The sequence below is a fragment of the Peromyscus eremicus genome, chromosome 4, assembly GCF_949786415.1.
Source record: "Peromyscus eremicus chromosome 4, PerEre_H2_v1, whole genome shotgun sequence".
In the NCBI taxonomy this organism is placed as follows: domain Eukaryota; kingdom Metazoa; phylum Chordata; class Mammalia; order Rodentia; family Cricetidae; genus Peromyscus; species Peromyscus eremicus.
Window position 1 is genome coordinate 99,689,171 of NC_081419.1, and position 17,088 is coordinate 99,706,258.

The 17,088-nt window shown below is 44.0% G+C and overlaps 1 protein-coding gene across 4 annotated transcripts in view; it reads left to right on the forward strand.

Moving 5' to 3' along the window:
• The window catches only part of Galk2 (galactokinase 2), a 115,020-nt gene that overhangs the window by 56,667 nt on the left and 41,265 nt on the right, over positions 1 to 17,088 (forward strand). For all 4 annotated transcript variants that reach the window (XM_059261314.1, XM_059261316.1, XM_059261317.1 and 1 more), the window contains exons 6-7: positions 7,443 to 7,541; positions 8,964 to 9,116. In XM_059261314.1, coding sequence (XP_059117297.1) covers positions 7,443 to 7,541; positions 8,964 to 9,116 — 252 coding nt within the window. The remainder of the gene's footprint in view (positions 1 to 7,442; positions 7,542 to 8,963; positions 9,117 to 17,088) is intronic.

Here is a 17,088-nt window from a genome sequence, read left to right on the forward strand (position 1 = left end):
GCAGTGACTTGGGTCATATTTTTGTCTAATTCCATCAGTCTGGCAAGGCTCCTGCCCCTATGGTCTTCCCACATTTTTTTTTTCCCCAATTATCTTTCCCGTCTTTCCAATAATAGTTACCTTGTGTGTGGGTACTGCCTCCTCCCAGAACGCTGATCTTTTTTTTTTTTTTTTTTTTTTTTTGACACTTTAAACAACGAAAGGGATTCAATTGATTGTCCTTGTGAGAAATCTGTAAAGAGAGAAGCTTTTTAGGGCTCCTGAATTCCAGGTTTTTGAGCTATCCTCCACATTCTCTTCCAGATAAAGAATAGGATTTTGTTTATAAGCCACAGCCAGGCTCACAGTTCAAGAACTGACCCTGACATTTACTAATGAGTGACCTTGGCAGTTTACTTGACCTCCCTATGATTCACTTTCTTCATTAGAAAGTCTGTTTAGCAATAAAGCTCTTTCTCATGGATTTGACATTAGTGCCCGGAAAGTGCTTGAGCATGTCTGGGGTGTTGTATAAGTTGTTGTATGGGTGGTGGACGTCATGGCAGACTATTGGCCTCACTCTGAGATCACCCTGCTTTGTAGGAGGGAGGTCTTTGTGACTCTTTCTGGTGTTGTAAGATGGGAAGGAGGGTCTGTAAGTTCCCAACTGTCCAGTCCATTGAGATGGGATTTTCTTCCTTTTTTTTTAAAAAAAATTAACTAATTACTCCACTTTTTTTGGTGGGCTTTTTGTTTTATTTTGTTTTTGTGTTTTTTGTCTTATTGTTTTTCTTTTGTTTTGATTTTCATTTGTTTTTGTTTTGTTTGAGAGAGAATGAGAACATGAAGTTGGGTGGGGAGGAGTTGGGGAGGGGAAAAACATGATCAAAATACATGAATTATTATTTTTTTTAAATAAAAAGGTATGAGGTTCACAGCAAAATTTTTTAAGCATTTTAATTAAAATACAATTATATCATCTCCCCTCCTTCCTTTTCCTCCCTCCAGCCCCTCTCATATCCCCTCCCTCCAAGCCCTGCATGTCACCCCTACTCTCAAATCAGTAGCCTCTTTTTATTTGATTGTATATATACATATACAATATATATAAATAGAACCTGCTGGGTCCATTAAGTGAACTGCAGTTGTGATGACTCAGAGGGCCCTGTTTGCTCATGAGCTGGGCCCAGGCCTCCTTGTCTCTGTGTGTTAGCTTGGGTTAGTTTACTGACTTGTTGGAGCCTCCATTTCCTTCTCTGGGATATGGTGACTACAGTTCTGACGTTAGGAAATTAAACGAGCTGGCATGTATAGGGTCTGCCCGTAGAAGACATTTGACTCTTGTTAGCTTCCTTCCCCTTCTGCATGTGATTCTTCCTGTCTACCCAGTTATCAAGAAAGCCTCATAGTGCAAGGTATCATTTGGAGGAGTCTTGTGCTCCCCTACTCCTTTTCCTCTCCCAGCATCCCTTTCTGCACTGGGGGATGAACCTGGGACATAGGTTTTTTACTCTAGCTCCACCGCCATATTAGAGCCTCCACGTTCTCTTCATTTTTTTTTTTATTTTAAAAAATTTATATTGAGACAGGGTCTCACTAAGTTGCCCAGGTTGGCCTTGAACTTATTCTGTAGTCCAGACAGATCTTGAATTTTCAGGATTTTTGGCTCTGTCTCCGGAGTAGCTGGGAACCCAGACCTGTGCCATCAGGAGGGGCTGTTCAAATTAATGTGCACCGCCAGTTCAGCAGCTCTGGGATGGGCCTGAGGATCTGCACTTCTGTTTCCCCAGTGCCGTAGGCTGCACCTGAAGAGTGCGGTGAGTGACAGAGGGGGGTAGGCTCCTCCTTTTGCATCCCATGACTGCACAAGTCATGGTAATATTACGGCCTTTGGTACATGCACTGGTACTCCCACGGACATCATTTGGAGAAATAGCTAAGACTGTGCATAGCACATACCAACAAGAGCCTCTTCATCCAGTACTGGCAGGGATAGTTGATCTGGGTGAAATCTGTGAGTAGACCTTTCCTCGGGATCTCCATGGGCCTAGAAACTCAAACCCTCCCACATACAATTCTGTACCCTGCCTTACTGCTGATGGCCTCTTCTCCAAATCCGCCCTTCTGGCCAACAGCTCGGGGATGTAAGGATGTCTCTCTCCCTCTCATCAATTCTGGAGGGAGCCAGCTCCGAGATTTCCTCTGTCCTCACAAGACACCTTGGATGTTTTCAGAGCTGCACACTCCAGCTAGACCCTCCTCTGGGTTCCTTAGCTCATGCTCTCCCCAGCGAGTGCAGGTGCAGTGTCTGTGACATCATCACTCGCCAGTGATGGTTCTAGACTTCAGCAGGTTTTTAGATCTACTTTTGTGAAACATCCTTTGTGTTTGCTTCCAGATTCTAATTGTTTAATGTTTGATCTTCTTGTTCCATTTCCTCTATTACATTGTAGAACATTTCAGCCTTGACTGCCAAGATCAGTTTTACCTGATCTTGGGAATTAGCTGCCATTATCCTCAGACAAATTTTCATGTAGTTAAAAAAAAAAAAAAAAAAGGCAGAAGTTAAGTTTCCCCTTTCTGTATTAGAGAGGTGAAGACTTAGCAGTCACATCTTTCAAAAAGAAATTCAAGCAGCTTTCGGGTGCTGTTGTTTTCTGTGGAGCACCTAGACAGGTCTCCAGATTGGAGCACAGCAGTGAGCCACGCTACAAAACAAAGCAGTTCACATCCGCTTCGCACTCTGGGATCAGGTCATGAAAAGGTACTTCCCAGGGGTTTGCCATTTTGGGGAAGAGTTTGGTAATAGTGGTCCCCATAAGAACCCAGTGTTGTGAAGGGTAGGGGAGGCCTGCAGGAAGTGAGAACATGTTTGAGGTGAGGAAGAGGCAGGGGAGCCCTTAAGAATTCCTGCCTTCCTCTTCGTCCTAACTTTCCTGTCAGTCTTAGGGAAGCATAATGGTACCTTCCTCCTGGGAGCCCTCTCAGCAGACTGCAGCCTGAAGTCAGGGGAGAGCTGAGTGGAGGCAGGGGAGAGCTGAGTGGAGGCAGGGGAGAGCTGAGTGGAGGCAGGGGAGAGCTGAGTGGAGGCAGGGGAGAGCTGAGTGGAGGCAGGGGAGAGCTGAGTGGAGGCAGGGGAGAGCTGAGTGGAGGCAGGGGAGAGCTGAGTGGAGGCAGGGGAGAGCTGACTGGAGGCAGGGAAGGTAGAAGCTGTCTAGCACTGTAGAGTTCTGTCTTCTTTTGAAGATCTGCAGAGAAGATCAGTGTTGCTGGCCCCTTGAGGGCAGACTCTGGCTTTCTCCTCTACCCACAGCTTAGCAGAGCATCCACAGTCCAGCTGCTGTCCCTAAGGACAAGGGAGAAAAATCAAATGCCGTTAGAGATTAGCTGAGAGGAACCCTGGCCCCTGAAGGGCATAGCTCTAAGAGCAGAGGCAGCTGTGGAGGGAGAGAGAATAAGTTCCATAGGCTCCAGCTTTGCTGGTTCTGCTTGCAAGTTTTCAGGCTGTATGTACTTGTGGGTGTAGAGAAATCAGAAAAATTCAGACGCTTCATACGTGTTAGAAACGTGACTTTTCCCTTTACTGCACAGAACTGGGTCCTTGAGTTCACTTTCCTCTGGGTTACCTCCAGGTTGCTCATTCTCCCCCCGTCCCCCCTCACCCCCCACCCCACACCTGTTAACATGCTTTTTGACAGCTTCTTAATTTTGTGACGTCTACTGAAATCATACACAACTTCAGAAGTTGGAAGCACCAATTCAGTGCCTTTGTGAGCCGCTCTGGTTGATTACATTCTTGGAGGATGTGTGATGACTCCGTTTCCGGCATCTTATAGAATGGAAAGCACCTGGGCAGATGGCACATGACCCTGAGTTAGCCAGGGTGACTCGGGTTCTCAGTGCCCCTCCAGGGATGACTCCTTGACCTCAGGTTATAGTCTCCGGTTTGACTAATTCTGTTTGCTGTCTGACTTAAGCGGATGTTTTCCTCAAGTCACTTGGCTTTCTCTTAGCCTTTGTTTCTAGTCTCTATATCTTTTACTCATCTAGGACTTGCCCACCCGCCTCCCTTTAGTACTGGGGCCTCAGAGCGAGGGCCCCTGAGGAAGCCAGCTGTTGGGTGGGCCCACTGTTGAATTTTTCAGGCAGGCAGGTTTTTTTTGGGGGGGTGGGGTGGGGTCTCCCTGCTCTGCAGGTAGACAGAGATGGCTTGCGTGGGGTCCTACTTTTCTGTTCTCCTTATGGTTCGTTACTCTTCATTGTTGTTGAGACCTGCAGAATCTTTAGAATTCTCTTTCCGTGAACATCTTTAACACATCCTGTATTTGACTTCAATTTTAGCTATCTGCTTGTGCAAATCAAATGATGATTTCTTCATTTGTGAAAATAACATCAACACTTGTCAACACTTGTATGTTGCATGAGAACACTGGTCTTACTTGTTATTTAAAGTTTAAGTTTAGGATCGTCACAGTAATCCCGTGGCTTGGAGGGCATTATTTTTCTCTTCAGTATAGATTTATTTAGCTTTAATAACTTCCAGTATAATGTTACCCAACAAATGACTCAGTCTCCTTGCCTGCAAAATGGAGAAGCATCTGTTTTATGGGATTCTGAGAAGTGAGTAATTCAGGCAAAGTCACTGGAACAGTATTTAACACATAGTAAGTGCTCAGTAAATCTTCTGTTACTAATGCTATTGTTATTGTTAATACCAGATGAGAAATAGAAACTGGAAAAAGTGAAGCACCTGCCTGAGATCACACAGCTGGTTGGAAGGGGGGTTCTGGCTCAGCCAGGGGTTGGGAGGCTTCTGGAACTGGACTCTTTCTGCTGTATTTTCTTCGTGTAACCTAAGGTTCTGTCAATGAGGTCAGCCTTTATCTTTTAATTCATTCCTTCATTTTCTTCACTCCTTTTCATTTTCTTTTTTTCTCACCACTTAGAACTGTTGGGTATTGTCTGTTGGGTTAGAATTTGCCAGACACAGCAGTAGCAAGTTTTGGAATGGCCCCTTCTCTATGGGTAGGCTCTCCTTGACATGAAGGTGTCACTCTGAATTCTGTGTATACACACACACACACACCCACAAGAACATCTTATAACTATTAGAGTATACAAGGGCATACTTTAAGTGCTTTAAATATTTATTATTTAGTGTGTGTATGTGTAGGTCAGAGGAAACCTTGTAGGAGTCAGTTCTCTCTTTCTACCCTGTAGGTCCCAGGGATTAAACTCAAGTCGTCAGGCCTGGTGACAAGTGCCTTTGTTGGTGAGCCCTCTTGGCAGTCCACTTTAAGAGCTTTATAAACAAGTCATTAATACTTCTCAGTGCTCTAATATTTTTCCTCATAAAAAGGAGAATATTAAAATTTTGGTGGTGCTCATTTGTCTTTTCACATCCCCTTACAGTAGGCTAAACAATGGTTGTATTAGCCCTATTTGGGGGAAGCCACTCGAGTGTGAAAGGAACTTGGACTTCAGGGTCAGATGGGTGAAGCTTAGATTCTAGCTTCTCCACGTCCAGTATGAGTCCCCAAGTTTCACCATCCTCCTCTGTACCATGGGGAGGTGAAGGTTTGTGGCTGATTCTTTACACACTCCGCGGCATCAAGGAGCTGACTCTAACCCAAGGTCACAGCGAGGTTGGCAGCCAGACTCTTACTTACTCACAGACTGCCGTAGGAAGTGCTTCATCTGGGCGTGTTGGTTCTTTGCATTTTAAGTACAAGTGTTTTGACCTTTCGGTCACTAGTTTATTTTTAATGTGTCTATTATGGACAGGCCACTGGCTGTGTGTACCATCAGGTCATGTGCAATGCCTTTGATGCCCAAATCCCAGGTTTACCTCATGTCACAAGGCAAAGTTAATGTTAGTGAAGCCACATGACCGAGGAGAGCCATAACGGCCACTTGCTGACGCTGCCAGATGGTGTTTGGGCATCTCTTCTCAGGAGGGAAGGCAGCGGCAGTCTATGGAGTTTTTAGTACATACCTGGCAATGATACTGAGGAAACACCACAGCTTAGCTCTCCCAGACTCAAAGGTTTTTGAGGAGAAGAGATGAAGTGGAAACATGATACAGTTAAGGACCAGTAATAAGTACCCGGATCCAGGCTGGACTACTTAAGTGGACTGTGGAATAGGTGTTACATGGACCCCCATAGTCTGCTGGAGAGAGACAAGTAGACCCACTTAAAGTATGACTCAAAGTGATCATAGAGTTAGAAGTAGGGAGAGCAGAGAGGAGTTCTGTGGCACGTGTAAATTTGGGGGTGCTGAGTTGTTGAAACAGGGATAGAAGAGTCCTGAGGAAAGGTGAGTGCCGGGCAGTCAGGAAGAGCAGCATTTGTCCCTTGTTTCTGGACTGGAGGGTTTGTGGGAACAGTGGGAGAACAGGCTGGAGGGGAGAGCAGAGAGCTAAGTTGTTGAAGAACTTGTGCACCATGTCGAGAAGATGTAGGTAAGCAAGTGGACAAGAGAAGGCTGTAGTGTACCAGTGTTTTGGCGTGATCACTCTGAACATCTAATAGAATAAGTGAGAAATAAAGTCCTGAATTAAACCTCAGAAGAACAAACGAACAACCAGATAGCATTGTGGGTCACTAGATGGCAATGTCAGAGATTCAGGGGTGAGAGAAACAGGACACCAGAGTGGGCATAGCATTTCAGGAAGCCTTCATGATGGCAGAGAATCTGAGTGGTCAGCTTGCTCATCTATGTGGCCAATGACCTGGATATTGAATGGCAATAGGATTTGTATAGGAGGCAGGAAGTGGCACCGGGTTGTATAAATATATGTGAGATGGTCAAGAAGACACCTCCACTTAAAAACAATGGTAAACAATCCAATTTCACGTTCAATTTGGTTGTAAGTTTAGAAGGCTTTGGATGCAAGATGAAAAATTTGAACTTATCATATTAGTCAATAAGGAACAACTAATGATCTCTTAGCATTTTCAGTATGGGTCAGGACCATGCCTCTTCATCCACGTTTCTTCATTATGGTTGTACCTACAGTGAGAAGTTCTGTTCTTGCACTTGACGGACATGTCAGAGAGACAGCCCTACTTTTGGCTTGGAGACTCTGGCCCTGCTTTGGCTTGGAGCCACTGAAATAGTCACTTTTTGGAGACAAAGGCAAATGAATTAGTGCCAGAGGCCAGAGGCAGTGTCAACAGAAAGATGAGGAAAACTACCTGCACTGTAGTCCTGGAGGGGTACAGAAACCAGCATGCACGTTCTGTTCTCAATCGAGACCCATTATGGAGTGCTTACTTGATCTTGCTGTTTTCCTCCTGGGTTCAGTGGTAGTCTAGAACTGCTGTGAAGAGCACATTGCTCTCTGTAGTTACTGTGTAACTGACCAGCGTTGGTGCTGGAGTTCAAGCCTATCTGACATACCTGGCATGAAAACTAGGCTATAACTATATCCCAGTACAAATGGATGTTTGCTTCTCCAGGTGGAACTTGCAGAGATCTGTGCCAAGAGCGAGCGTTACATAGGCACTGAGGGAGGAGGCATGGACCAGTCCATCTCATTTCTTGCAGAAGAAGGAACTGTAAGTAGCATTGAGCCATTTGGAAATTTCAACTTGGGAAAGCATCTCTGGAGGGGAAGGCCTGCAGCCCCCAGCACGCGTGGTTATGGGAAGTCTGGTCTCTCAGTCTCTGCTGGAGAACATTGTCCAACTCTTTTGTAAGTCAGGGCTAACAGTAGGGAATGTACTCCTTTCCTATCGATTCCCTCTACCTTAAGCGTCCAGAATCACACTTGAAACTTATTTTTCTCATGTGTCTAGATGTCCCCTCCCCCACCCCGCCCCCATATCTCATTGCTAAGATGAGATTTCTCAATTCCCTCCTCGGGACCTCCCTTCCTGACCTTGCATGAAATCACTTCATCTTGTGGTGTTTCATAATCTCACGTTGGCTTTCAACCCAAATGTTAGTTCTCTTACCACATATATGCATAACCCCTCTTTTTGTAAATTACTCTTTCGTGTCATTTTTCTCTGTCAACATTTTTGGGGCTTTGGCGGTGGGAGGAAGAATGTTGATGGCGGGCCAGGAATAAATTCTTAGGTTCAATACCACTTCCTCTTGGCTATCAGCTCCTTCAGGCAAGGCAGAGGTTTGGGTTTTTGCCTGTGAACTGCCCATTACCAAAATAGAAGCAGGCATCTCTTTCAGATCTGTCTTAGTTTTTGCATGAGATTCCTTCAGGTTTGGCTGTTTTCCAAGAACACCTGGATCCTTCTTATTAAGAATATGTTTTTGTTGATTCTTCTAAGTCAAAGACATGGGGTATGAGGAAATTTGTTTTAACACTAAAATTATACTTTAGGTGTTTTGGATGTGAATTGGCAAGCAGATGTGGTAGCATGAGTTCTGTTGTTAGTGTAAGGCAGGTCCAGGGTCTGAAGAGAGTCCTCGTTCTCTGGACTTTCAAAGAGCATCACCACCTGACTTCCAGTTTCTGCCTCCGACTTAGCCTCTCACTCCACAAGCTCTAGGCTTCAGCCGGGTAGCAGTGCCTAGAGCTCCATTCACACCAGTGCCGTTTGTTTCCTCTCCAAGTACAGAAACTTCCCTCTTTCTGACGTCTCTAAGCATCCTTCAGGACTCAGTGTCTACTTCCCTTTTCAAAGGCTGCACTAAGTTGTCTGGTGAGGGCCTTCCTTTAAGCATCTGTGTCAGACCCTGAACATCACGGTGCTCCCACGGACTCCCATGGGAACATAATTTCGTGTCTTCCTGCAGCAACCGTGGACTCCAGGAGGGCAGAGTCAGCACTTGCCCAGCTCACTGTTGTGTCTCTAGTGCCTGGTGCAGTGCCTGGCTATCAGGAAATGATGTCTGAACGAATGTGGCATTTTTGTAGAAGACTTTCTTAAGATAAAATCAATGCATAAAAGCTTGAACATTTTTTTTTTCTGAATCTTAATAAATTACTGTCTCCCCTGCCACTTTTCTTCCAATAGGCCAAGTTAATAGAGTTTAGTCCTCTGAGAGCCACTGACGTGAGACTCCCCAGTGGAGCCGTCTTTGTGATTGCCAACAGCTGCGTGGAAGCGAACAAGGCAGCCAGTTCCCATTTCAACGTCAGGGTGATGGAGTGTCGGCTGGCTGCAAAGGTAGGGACGTGGCAAGCCAGCGAAGCTTGCAGTGTGCCTGTTCTTTCCTGCCTATCCTCTATTGGTTTGCAGTTTCCCCCACAGTTTAGAGCGGCGCTCTGACTGTAGGGTAGCCCTCTAGCCGCAAGTCTTCGGGTCCAGAGCAATCGGATTCCAAACAGATAAGCCAGCAGACGCATCTTCTGCTCTGTGCTAGCTCTTCAGAAACTGGACGAGCTTCAGAGCTGAGTCTTCTGGGTGACACTGGGAAAGTGAGGAGCACAGGTCAGAACAGAAGCAGACATTGCTTCAGGAGTGAACTGGTGTGAGTTTGTCCCGTAGGTGGAGAGATGGTTGGGGAATGACAACAGCTGATCTTTTCCCAACAGGGATCCTGGCAGCCTGGCTCCTCCCCTCATCCCGTAGGACACTTCAGTTTGGCATTAGGACATTACCAATAGCTCAAAATACAGATGTGATGGTATCCCGTGAGCTCAGAAGGAAGATTTCTTCATACATCTGCTGGGCAAATACCTTACCAGGAGGGAGGCAAGGCCGGGCTCTGTTCCAAGTGTAGGACCTTTGGCAGCCAAGCCCTACATTTATTAAGGAAGTGTTTACTGCGTCACTGTTGGACCGTGTGCAGCAGGTATAGCAAGGGGTCCAGGACACAGGGGCAGAGAGGGTGGAGTTACAATCCAGATGCAAACGGAAGCAGGTGGCACGTAATCAGGTAGGGAGCCATGCGATATACTAACACAGGACAGAGACATGACCCATTACAGGGGACCCAGAATGGCATGTCACGTGACCAGGAACCTGCAAAAAAACAGACTGGACACCGGAGCTTGGATTCTGGGTCAGGAGTTCCTCTGCACTTCCTTCTCTCTTCTTCTGTTGATCTCATCCCTGTCCACACTGCAAGCCCCACCCCTGTGCTGATGAATTCCTGTGAGCATCTTCTGTGTTCCATCATAGCAGAGTCCCCAAAGTGTGGATTCTTTGTCTGAGGTCTCTATTTGAAAGCATTATAGACCTCTCGAGTCAGCATGTCCACACTGAGCTCAGTCTCTCCTCTGCCCCCGAAAGCCTTTTACTCTTCTGTCAGTGAGATTGGCATGAATCAACTCCTGCATTCTCTTCTGCCCTGTTCCTCAAATCTCTGTGTGTCTTCTTCTCCCTCATTCTGCAAATAATGGGATGATGGTTTAGAAATTTAGCGTGATCAAGCAACCCCCCTTGTTTACCACTTCCTCAAAGTATCCCATTGCTTTGGTATAAAGTAAAGAAGCCTTGTTGTACTGAACTGGGTTGAGCTGCCAGTAGTTGGGAAGGCACTGTCAGGCAGTGGAGGAATTCACTCTTAACCATCACGGGAAAAACGTATAGTGCAAGAAGGAAGTGGTCATGGCAGTGACTCCAGTACCACCTACAGCATAGGACTCTGGGCTGGGGTGAGGGTGGGGCTGGCCTTCCCCCGTTTCGTTAGGGTGAGTTTCTTTGTAGACACTTTCATGGCCTGTAATCCATGCCATGTGAAGGAGGCAGTCCAGGCTGCCCGGGCACCTCACCTGCTGCCCATACAGTTTCTAATTATGCAATCTCTGCCATGCAAATAAGGGAAGTTCTGGCTGTTCATAGTTGGGTCCTGGTCCAAAGCTCAGGCCACAGGCCTCCAGGCTGAAGTTCTATGGTGTTAGGTTACAGCATTCCAAGACTGGCAGTTTGGGATTCTTGGACCATGCTAGTGAAAATACTCTAATGGGAACCAGCCCCATTTTATGATCTCTTATTAATTGTCATCCTCTCATACTTCACTATCACCGTGAGGCCTAAGGCCGATGAATCTTACCTCAGCATCTCCTAGCATCCCCTGCAGTCACTATGGCACAGTTACACCACTCTCCTCTCAGGGGACTTCCCACATTTCCAGGACAGTTTTTTCTTAGCCCTCTGAAATATTTCTAAATGACCCTCAAAGAAGCTGTCCTTGACTTCCTTATTCCTAAGCTAAGTAGAGATTTCTCTCCAATTTGAAGCACTTATATTTATTAGGTGTGTAGAGGGATCCCTACACTTGTAAAATATTTTCAAGTAGAGAGAAATAACTGGGTCAGAGTAGTCAATCCTTCATTCCATAGATTTTGTCCTGGGCTCACGGCAGCCAATTAGGGACACAAAAAGTTAACGAGATTTGTATAGTTCATTTCTCAGGTAAAACGGAATGTGAACCAAGAGACAAATGTTAAACAAATGCCTCTTTCCAGAAAACACTGTTGACTTGTGGTTATCCACTGCCTGTGGCGCTTACAGTCTTTATGCCCTCTTTTGTGCAATGATCCCCAGGCCTCTGGAGGAGGGGTGTGATACAGATGTCCCTTTCAGGGCGGAGCGTTCCAAGTCTCTTATTCTCTGCACCTTGATCAGTTGTAGGGCATATATTGATGACCATCTACTACTACTATTGTTCTACTAAATGGGTATAATATTAAACTACATTATTAAGTCCTACACTGTGTTAAGTTCTAATGACTTAGCATTGTAGTCCCATAGATTAATGCGTCCCTCAACTCTCCTCAGAATCTTCTTTATGACTCCACTTTATAGGGCTGTACAGTTGGAAGAGTACAGCTACAACAATTTAGGAAAAGAAAGCTGTTGTTTCCTTCATGGAAAATTTGGGGGTTGAACTTTTTTTTTTTTAAATAAAGATTGAGATCTTTGAATTTGGAATTTACAGATTGAGATAACTGTTAAAATTATGCAGGAAAATGTTTTCATATTAAGCTTCACAGTGTTTCGTCAGTACACACATTTGGAAGAAGTAGTGCTCGCTCACTGACATTTTCTGCTGCGCCACACTTCCTCCTGGGGAGGTGGAGGACTTCCGTGTTATCCTTGAAGGCTTACTCATTTGTTTTTTTCTCGTGAGGTTGATGAGTAAGTGTTGTCTTCCCAAGGAGACTCCAAACATATACAACATTATTTTCAGGGTTTTAGCACGGAATTCAAGCCCCTCTGCCAGAGCCACAGCGACCTGGAACAAGTGTGATACATGTGACGGGTTCATGCTGTGACTGTTCTCTTCCAATGACACCGGAAGGATCCAAGGAGCTGGCTGTGTCTTGGAAGCTTTACTGAAAGTTCCTGGCCCTTTGGGGGAATGTCTTCAGAGAGCTGATTAGAAGAGGCGGCATGTCTTTTGTAGTCAAAGCTCTTTTTTTTTTTTTTATTTTTTTTTTTTGAGACAGGGTTTCTCTGTGAAACAGTTCTGGCTGTCCTGGAACTCACTCTGTAGACCAGGCTGGCCTTGAACTCACAGAGATCTGTCTGCCTCTGCCTCTGCCTCCCAAGTGTTGGGATTAAAGTGTGCGCCACCATCACCCGGTGTAGCCAAAAGCTTTGGCGAAGCTGTAGGTCAGAACCTATTATTCTTGAGGATGTCTTCTAAAGACCTTGCTATGTAGCCTACTAGACTGGCCTAGAACTGGTCTAGAATATCCTCAAATTTACCATCCTCCAGCCTCCATCTCCTAAGTGTTGGGATTACAAGCATGTGCCATCACATGCCGTTGAAATGTGATTGGAATTTAATTGTATAACTCCATATGTGTTTAAAAATGCTTTGTCATTGAAATTGGCAACTGAATTTGACTATTTGGTACACATTGCTCCAAAATGATATAGATAAAACACATTTTAAAACCAAATTTTCTTATAAATAAGACTTCATTCAGTTAAAAGCAGCCCAGTTCCTTTCTTTCAATTAGTTCTTTGAGAATTTCATGCCATATATTTTGACAGTAACCACCCTCCCCCAACTCTTTCAGATCCACCCTGTCTCTTAACCAGCCATATTTGTGTTCCTTCCTCTCCTTTAAAATTTTTTAAAAAATAAACCATGAAGTTCATGATGTGTGTGGTGGTATATACCTTTATTCCTAGCACTGGGGGAAGCAGAGGGTCAGCCTGGTCTACATACTAAGTTCCAGGCCAGCCATTGTGACATAGAAAGAACCTGCCTCAAAAACCAAACCAAACTGACCCAAATGAAACAACAACAATAGCACTCCAAATCCACAACCCCCAACTAAACCATCAAGTCCCATTGTTCTTGGATGTGTGTGGTCATACGCTGGGGAGCATGGTTGAACTACCAGGGGCCACACTCTTAGATTTGACTTAAAGAAAATGGACTCCCCATTTCCTGTCAGCTATCATTGCCGGTAGTTTCTTGACTAGGGGTGGGACACCATGTCCACCTCCCCTCTCCATGCTGAGGTACTGTCTGTCTTGAGCTCGCCCAGGTCTTACTCATGCTGTCACAACTGCTGTGAGTTCATCAGTGCTGCTGCCTGCTGTGTCCAGACAACACTGTTTCCTTGTATCCTGCACTGCCTCTGGCTACTAGAGTCTTTCCACTCCTTTTTCCCCAGTGAGCATTGGGAGGAAGGAATATGATGTGATGTCCTATTTATGCTGAGAATTTTGCAGTCTCCTGTTCTCTGCAACTTAGCTAACCCTGGGTTTCTATTAATTGCCTCTACTGCAGAAAGAACCATTTTCTGGTGTGAGTTAAGAGATGCAATAATTTATGGATATAATAATACATAATTAGGAATTGGTTTAATACTATGCCTATTCAGCAGAATAATGGTAGTAGCTTCCCTCCTAGGGTCTATGACCTGTCTGGCCTCAGGTTCTTGGACCCAATAGTTATGTCAAGTATGTGTTTCATTTGATGGAGTGAGCCTTAAACCCAATGGAAAGTGATTGGTACACCATGACATTGATTCCACTGTTGCGCCAGCAAACATGTTGAACTAGGCCAGTAGTTGTAGCTCGCTGCTACAGGAGAAAAGTAATCACCAATCTTACCCAACTATGAACTCTGAAAGCCACAGTTCATTTTTAAAGGGGAAATATAAGAAGGTAATATAACATCCATTTAAAATTATAAATTAGTTTCTTTTAAAAAATGGAGGAGAGTTGAGATATCATTTGTCCTCTTTCTAGCTTCTCAAATTTTGAGAAATAACACATTAAATCTTTAATCCTAGTTGCATATTGCAAAGAATCCAGATGCCTCTCCATAGAAAAACGAACTTCTTAGTTTCTTCTCCTGCACAAATACATGTCATTTGGCAAACAGGATTGGTAACATTCAGGGACATGGCTACCCTGCAAGACAGCTTCCTTGTCTTTCAAGTCTCCTGTCATTCATGTTTTATATCATTTTTCATTCAAGAAGATGGCTGATTCCTGTCTGCCTTCTTCAGTTTCATTCAAAAGAGGATGCTGACTGTGGTTGACACATGACATGCATTTCAGATGGAATGGTAGAATTTCTTGAGTCACACTTGGTTTTAATTTTAAGCAGATGAACTTCTTGGAGAATACTCAACATTTAGTGTTGACTGTGAAAGGACAGGTCTTTAGAAGATGCTTCAAAAATAATGCATCACTTTCCCCTTGCCTTAGTGTCAATAAACAAGGTATTTTTAAGCATCTTTACCATCTGTAACTCCAGCTCCAGGAGGTTGAATGTCTCTGGTCTCCACAGGCACTGGCCTGGCCCTTATCTGTGCTTAACCAAACCACATAATTAAAAAATAAAGATAAAATCTCTCTCTCTCTCTCTCTCTCTCTCTCTCTCTCTCTGTATATATATATATATATATGTATATATATATATATATATATGTATATATATATATATATATACCTTTGTATGGGACTGTGTCGATGTGAGTGCAGGTGCTTGTAGAGGCCAAAAAAATGGCATCGGATTCCCCCAAGCTGGAGCTACAGGTGTTTGTGAGCTGCTTGATGTGATGTGGGTGGGAACCATACTGAGGTCCTCTGCAGGAAAATATGTGCTCTTAACCTTTGAGCCATCTCTCTAGACCCAACTCACTTAATTTATGACCAAGGTATAAGGAACATGATCTGGGACTAATAAGGGAAAATGCTTCTGGATGTAGGATGTAGGCAGGAAATTTCTAGATGGAACCCCGGATAACACAGGAGTTAGTTTCCTCAAATTGACAAGTGGATTACATGAAATTAAAATGCTTCTCCACGGCAAAAGAAATGATAGAGTGAACAGAAAGCCTACAGGATGGAAGAAAGTTTTGCTAGCCATACTTCAGAAAGTGGAGAAACATCTAAAATAAAGAGCTAAAAAAAAAAAAAAAATTAAAACCCTTGCCAATAAGTAAACGGGCCAGTGAACTGAACAGACAGTTCTCAAGTAAGTACAAATGGCCAATAAATGTCTTTTTAAACGTTCAGCATCCTTAGCCATCATGGAAAGTTCAAATAAAAAATGCTTTGCGATTTAACCTCACCCCAGTCAGACTGGCTATTATCAAGAAAAGACAGGTGCTTGCATGGATGTGGGAAAGAGAAAAGCTCGTTCACTGTGGTGGGGTAGATGTAACCTGGTGTAGCCACGGTGAAACACCTGCATATCCATGTTTACTGCTGCTCTACTCACAACGACAAGGAAATGGAATTGGCTTAAATGTTCTTCAACAGATGAATGGGTAATGAAAATGTGTTGGTACATACGCACGTTTTCAAGGAAGTGGATGGAACCCAGGCTCACAAAGACACACACTGCATGTTCTCTGTCTTGTGCAAATAATAGCTTCTAAATGTTAAGTATGTGTACTTAGGTGGGAGGAAGTGTAGGGAGAAGCCAGAGAACTAGAAAGGGAACCATGACAGGAAAGGAGAGGCTTTGGGGAAGAGGGTGAGAGGGCAACAGAACACACAGATATGATGAAGGGGATCACTGGAGACCGGAGAGCATTCAGGGGCAGCACTGAGAGCTGGGTGAAGAGCAGGTGTGATTGCTTCTGAACTGAATGTATACCTTTTTTTTGTCATTATTCTTCAATATTATACTTATATATAGCATTTACATTGTAGCAGATATTGTTAACAAAAACAAAACAAAAACCCCTGCTATTTCTAATACTATAGGAATTTTCCTTCTTTTACCTTGTGGAAAAGAGAAAGGTGAAAGATTGCATCACAGTGGAAGCTATTCTCTAACTCCCATTTCTGTGACTATTAGAATCCAAGTCTAAGCTTCTGGAACAGGGCTGAAGAGAAGCCTGCCATAAGAGACCACATGCTCCGTCATGAGAGGCCACACGCAAGGGCATGGCTGTGGGGGCTGTTTTTGCTTAGGAACATAAGCTGAGAGTCTGTTAAACATGTCTGCCTTACAGTATGGATTCATTCTTCCATTGTTGGCAACACATGAATGAATTTCATTTTTACTTGGAAATGGTTTCATTAAATAAAGAAGTAGACTCTCAGGTAAAAAATGACCAAGATGTTTATTTAGCCTGGACAGACCTGCTTTGGGTGTAGGGGAGAATGACTAAGGAGGAGAATTTTGAAAATAACACGTTAGAGAGACATCCACAGACAGAGTCCCGATGTCTAGCACACACTTTCCTCACCCCCTGCCTTGCTAAAATACTCTTGTGATCTGAGTTTGTTCCATACCTTCTTATTACAGGGAAGTGCAGTAAACCCATGATGGTGATTTTTTTTATTCATTTTGCTTTAGTATTGACAGCACCTTCTACTCTCAATTTTTCTCCCTCTGACTCTTTTTCACCATCAACTTTCAAAAACTAATTGATTTAGATTCATTAAAAGTTAGAGTCTTGTAGAGCATTTGAACTAAAATTAAAAACATTCAAAGCAAACTCAATAGAGATTTATAACCATTGCTTGCGTAAATGATACTTTTAAGTGAGGCACATTTTTATGTTCTTAAATTAACAAAGTGACCAGGAATCTTTAGTGGGCACAAAATTCTTCATATTTTATACATATTTCATGCCTTAAACTTTTCCAGAAATATTGTATGTCTGTTATATTGAAGGATAAAATATGTGACGCCAATAGTCAGCATTATGGGAAGTCACGTGGGGAGGGGGAGTTCTAGCATTGCTTGTCTACATATCCT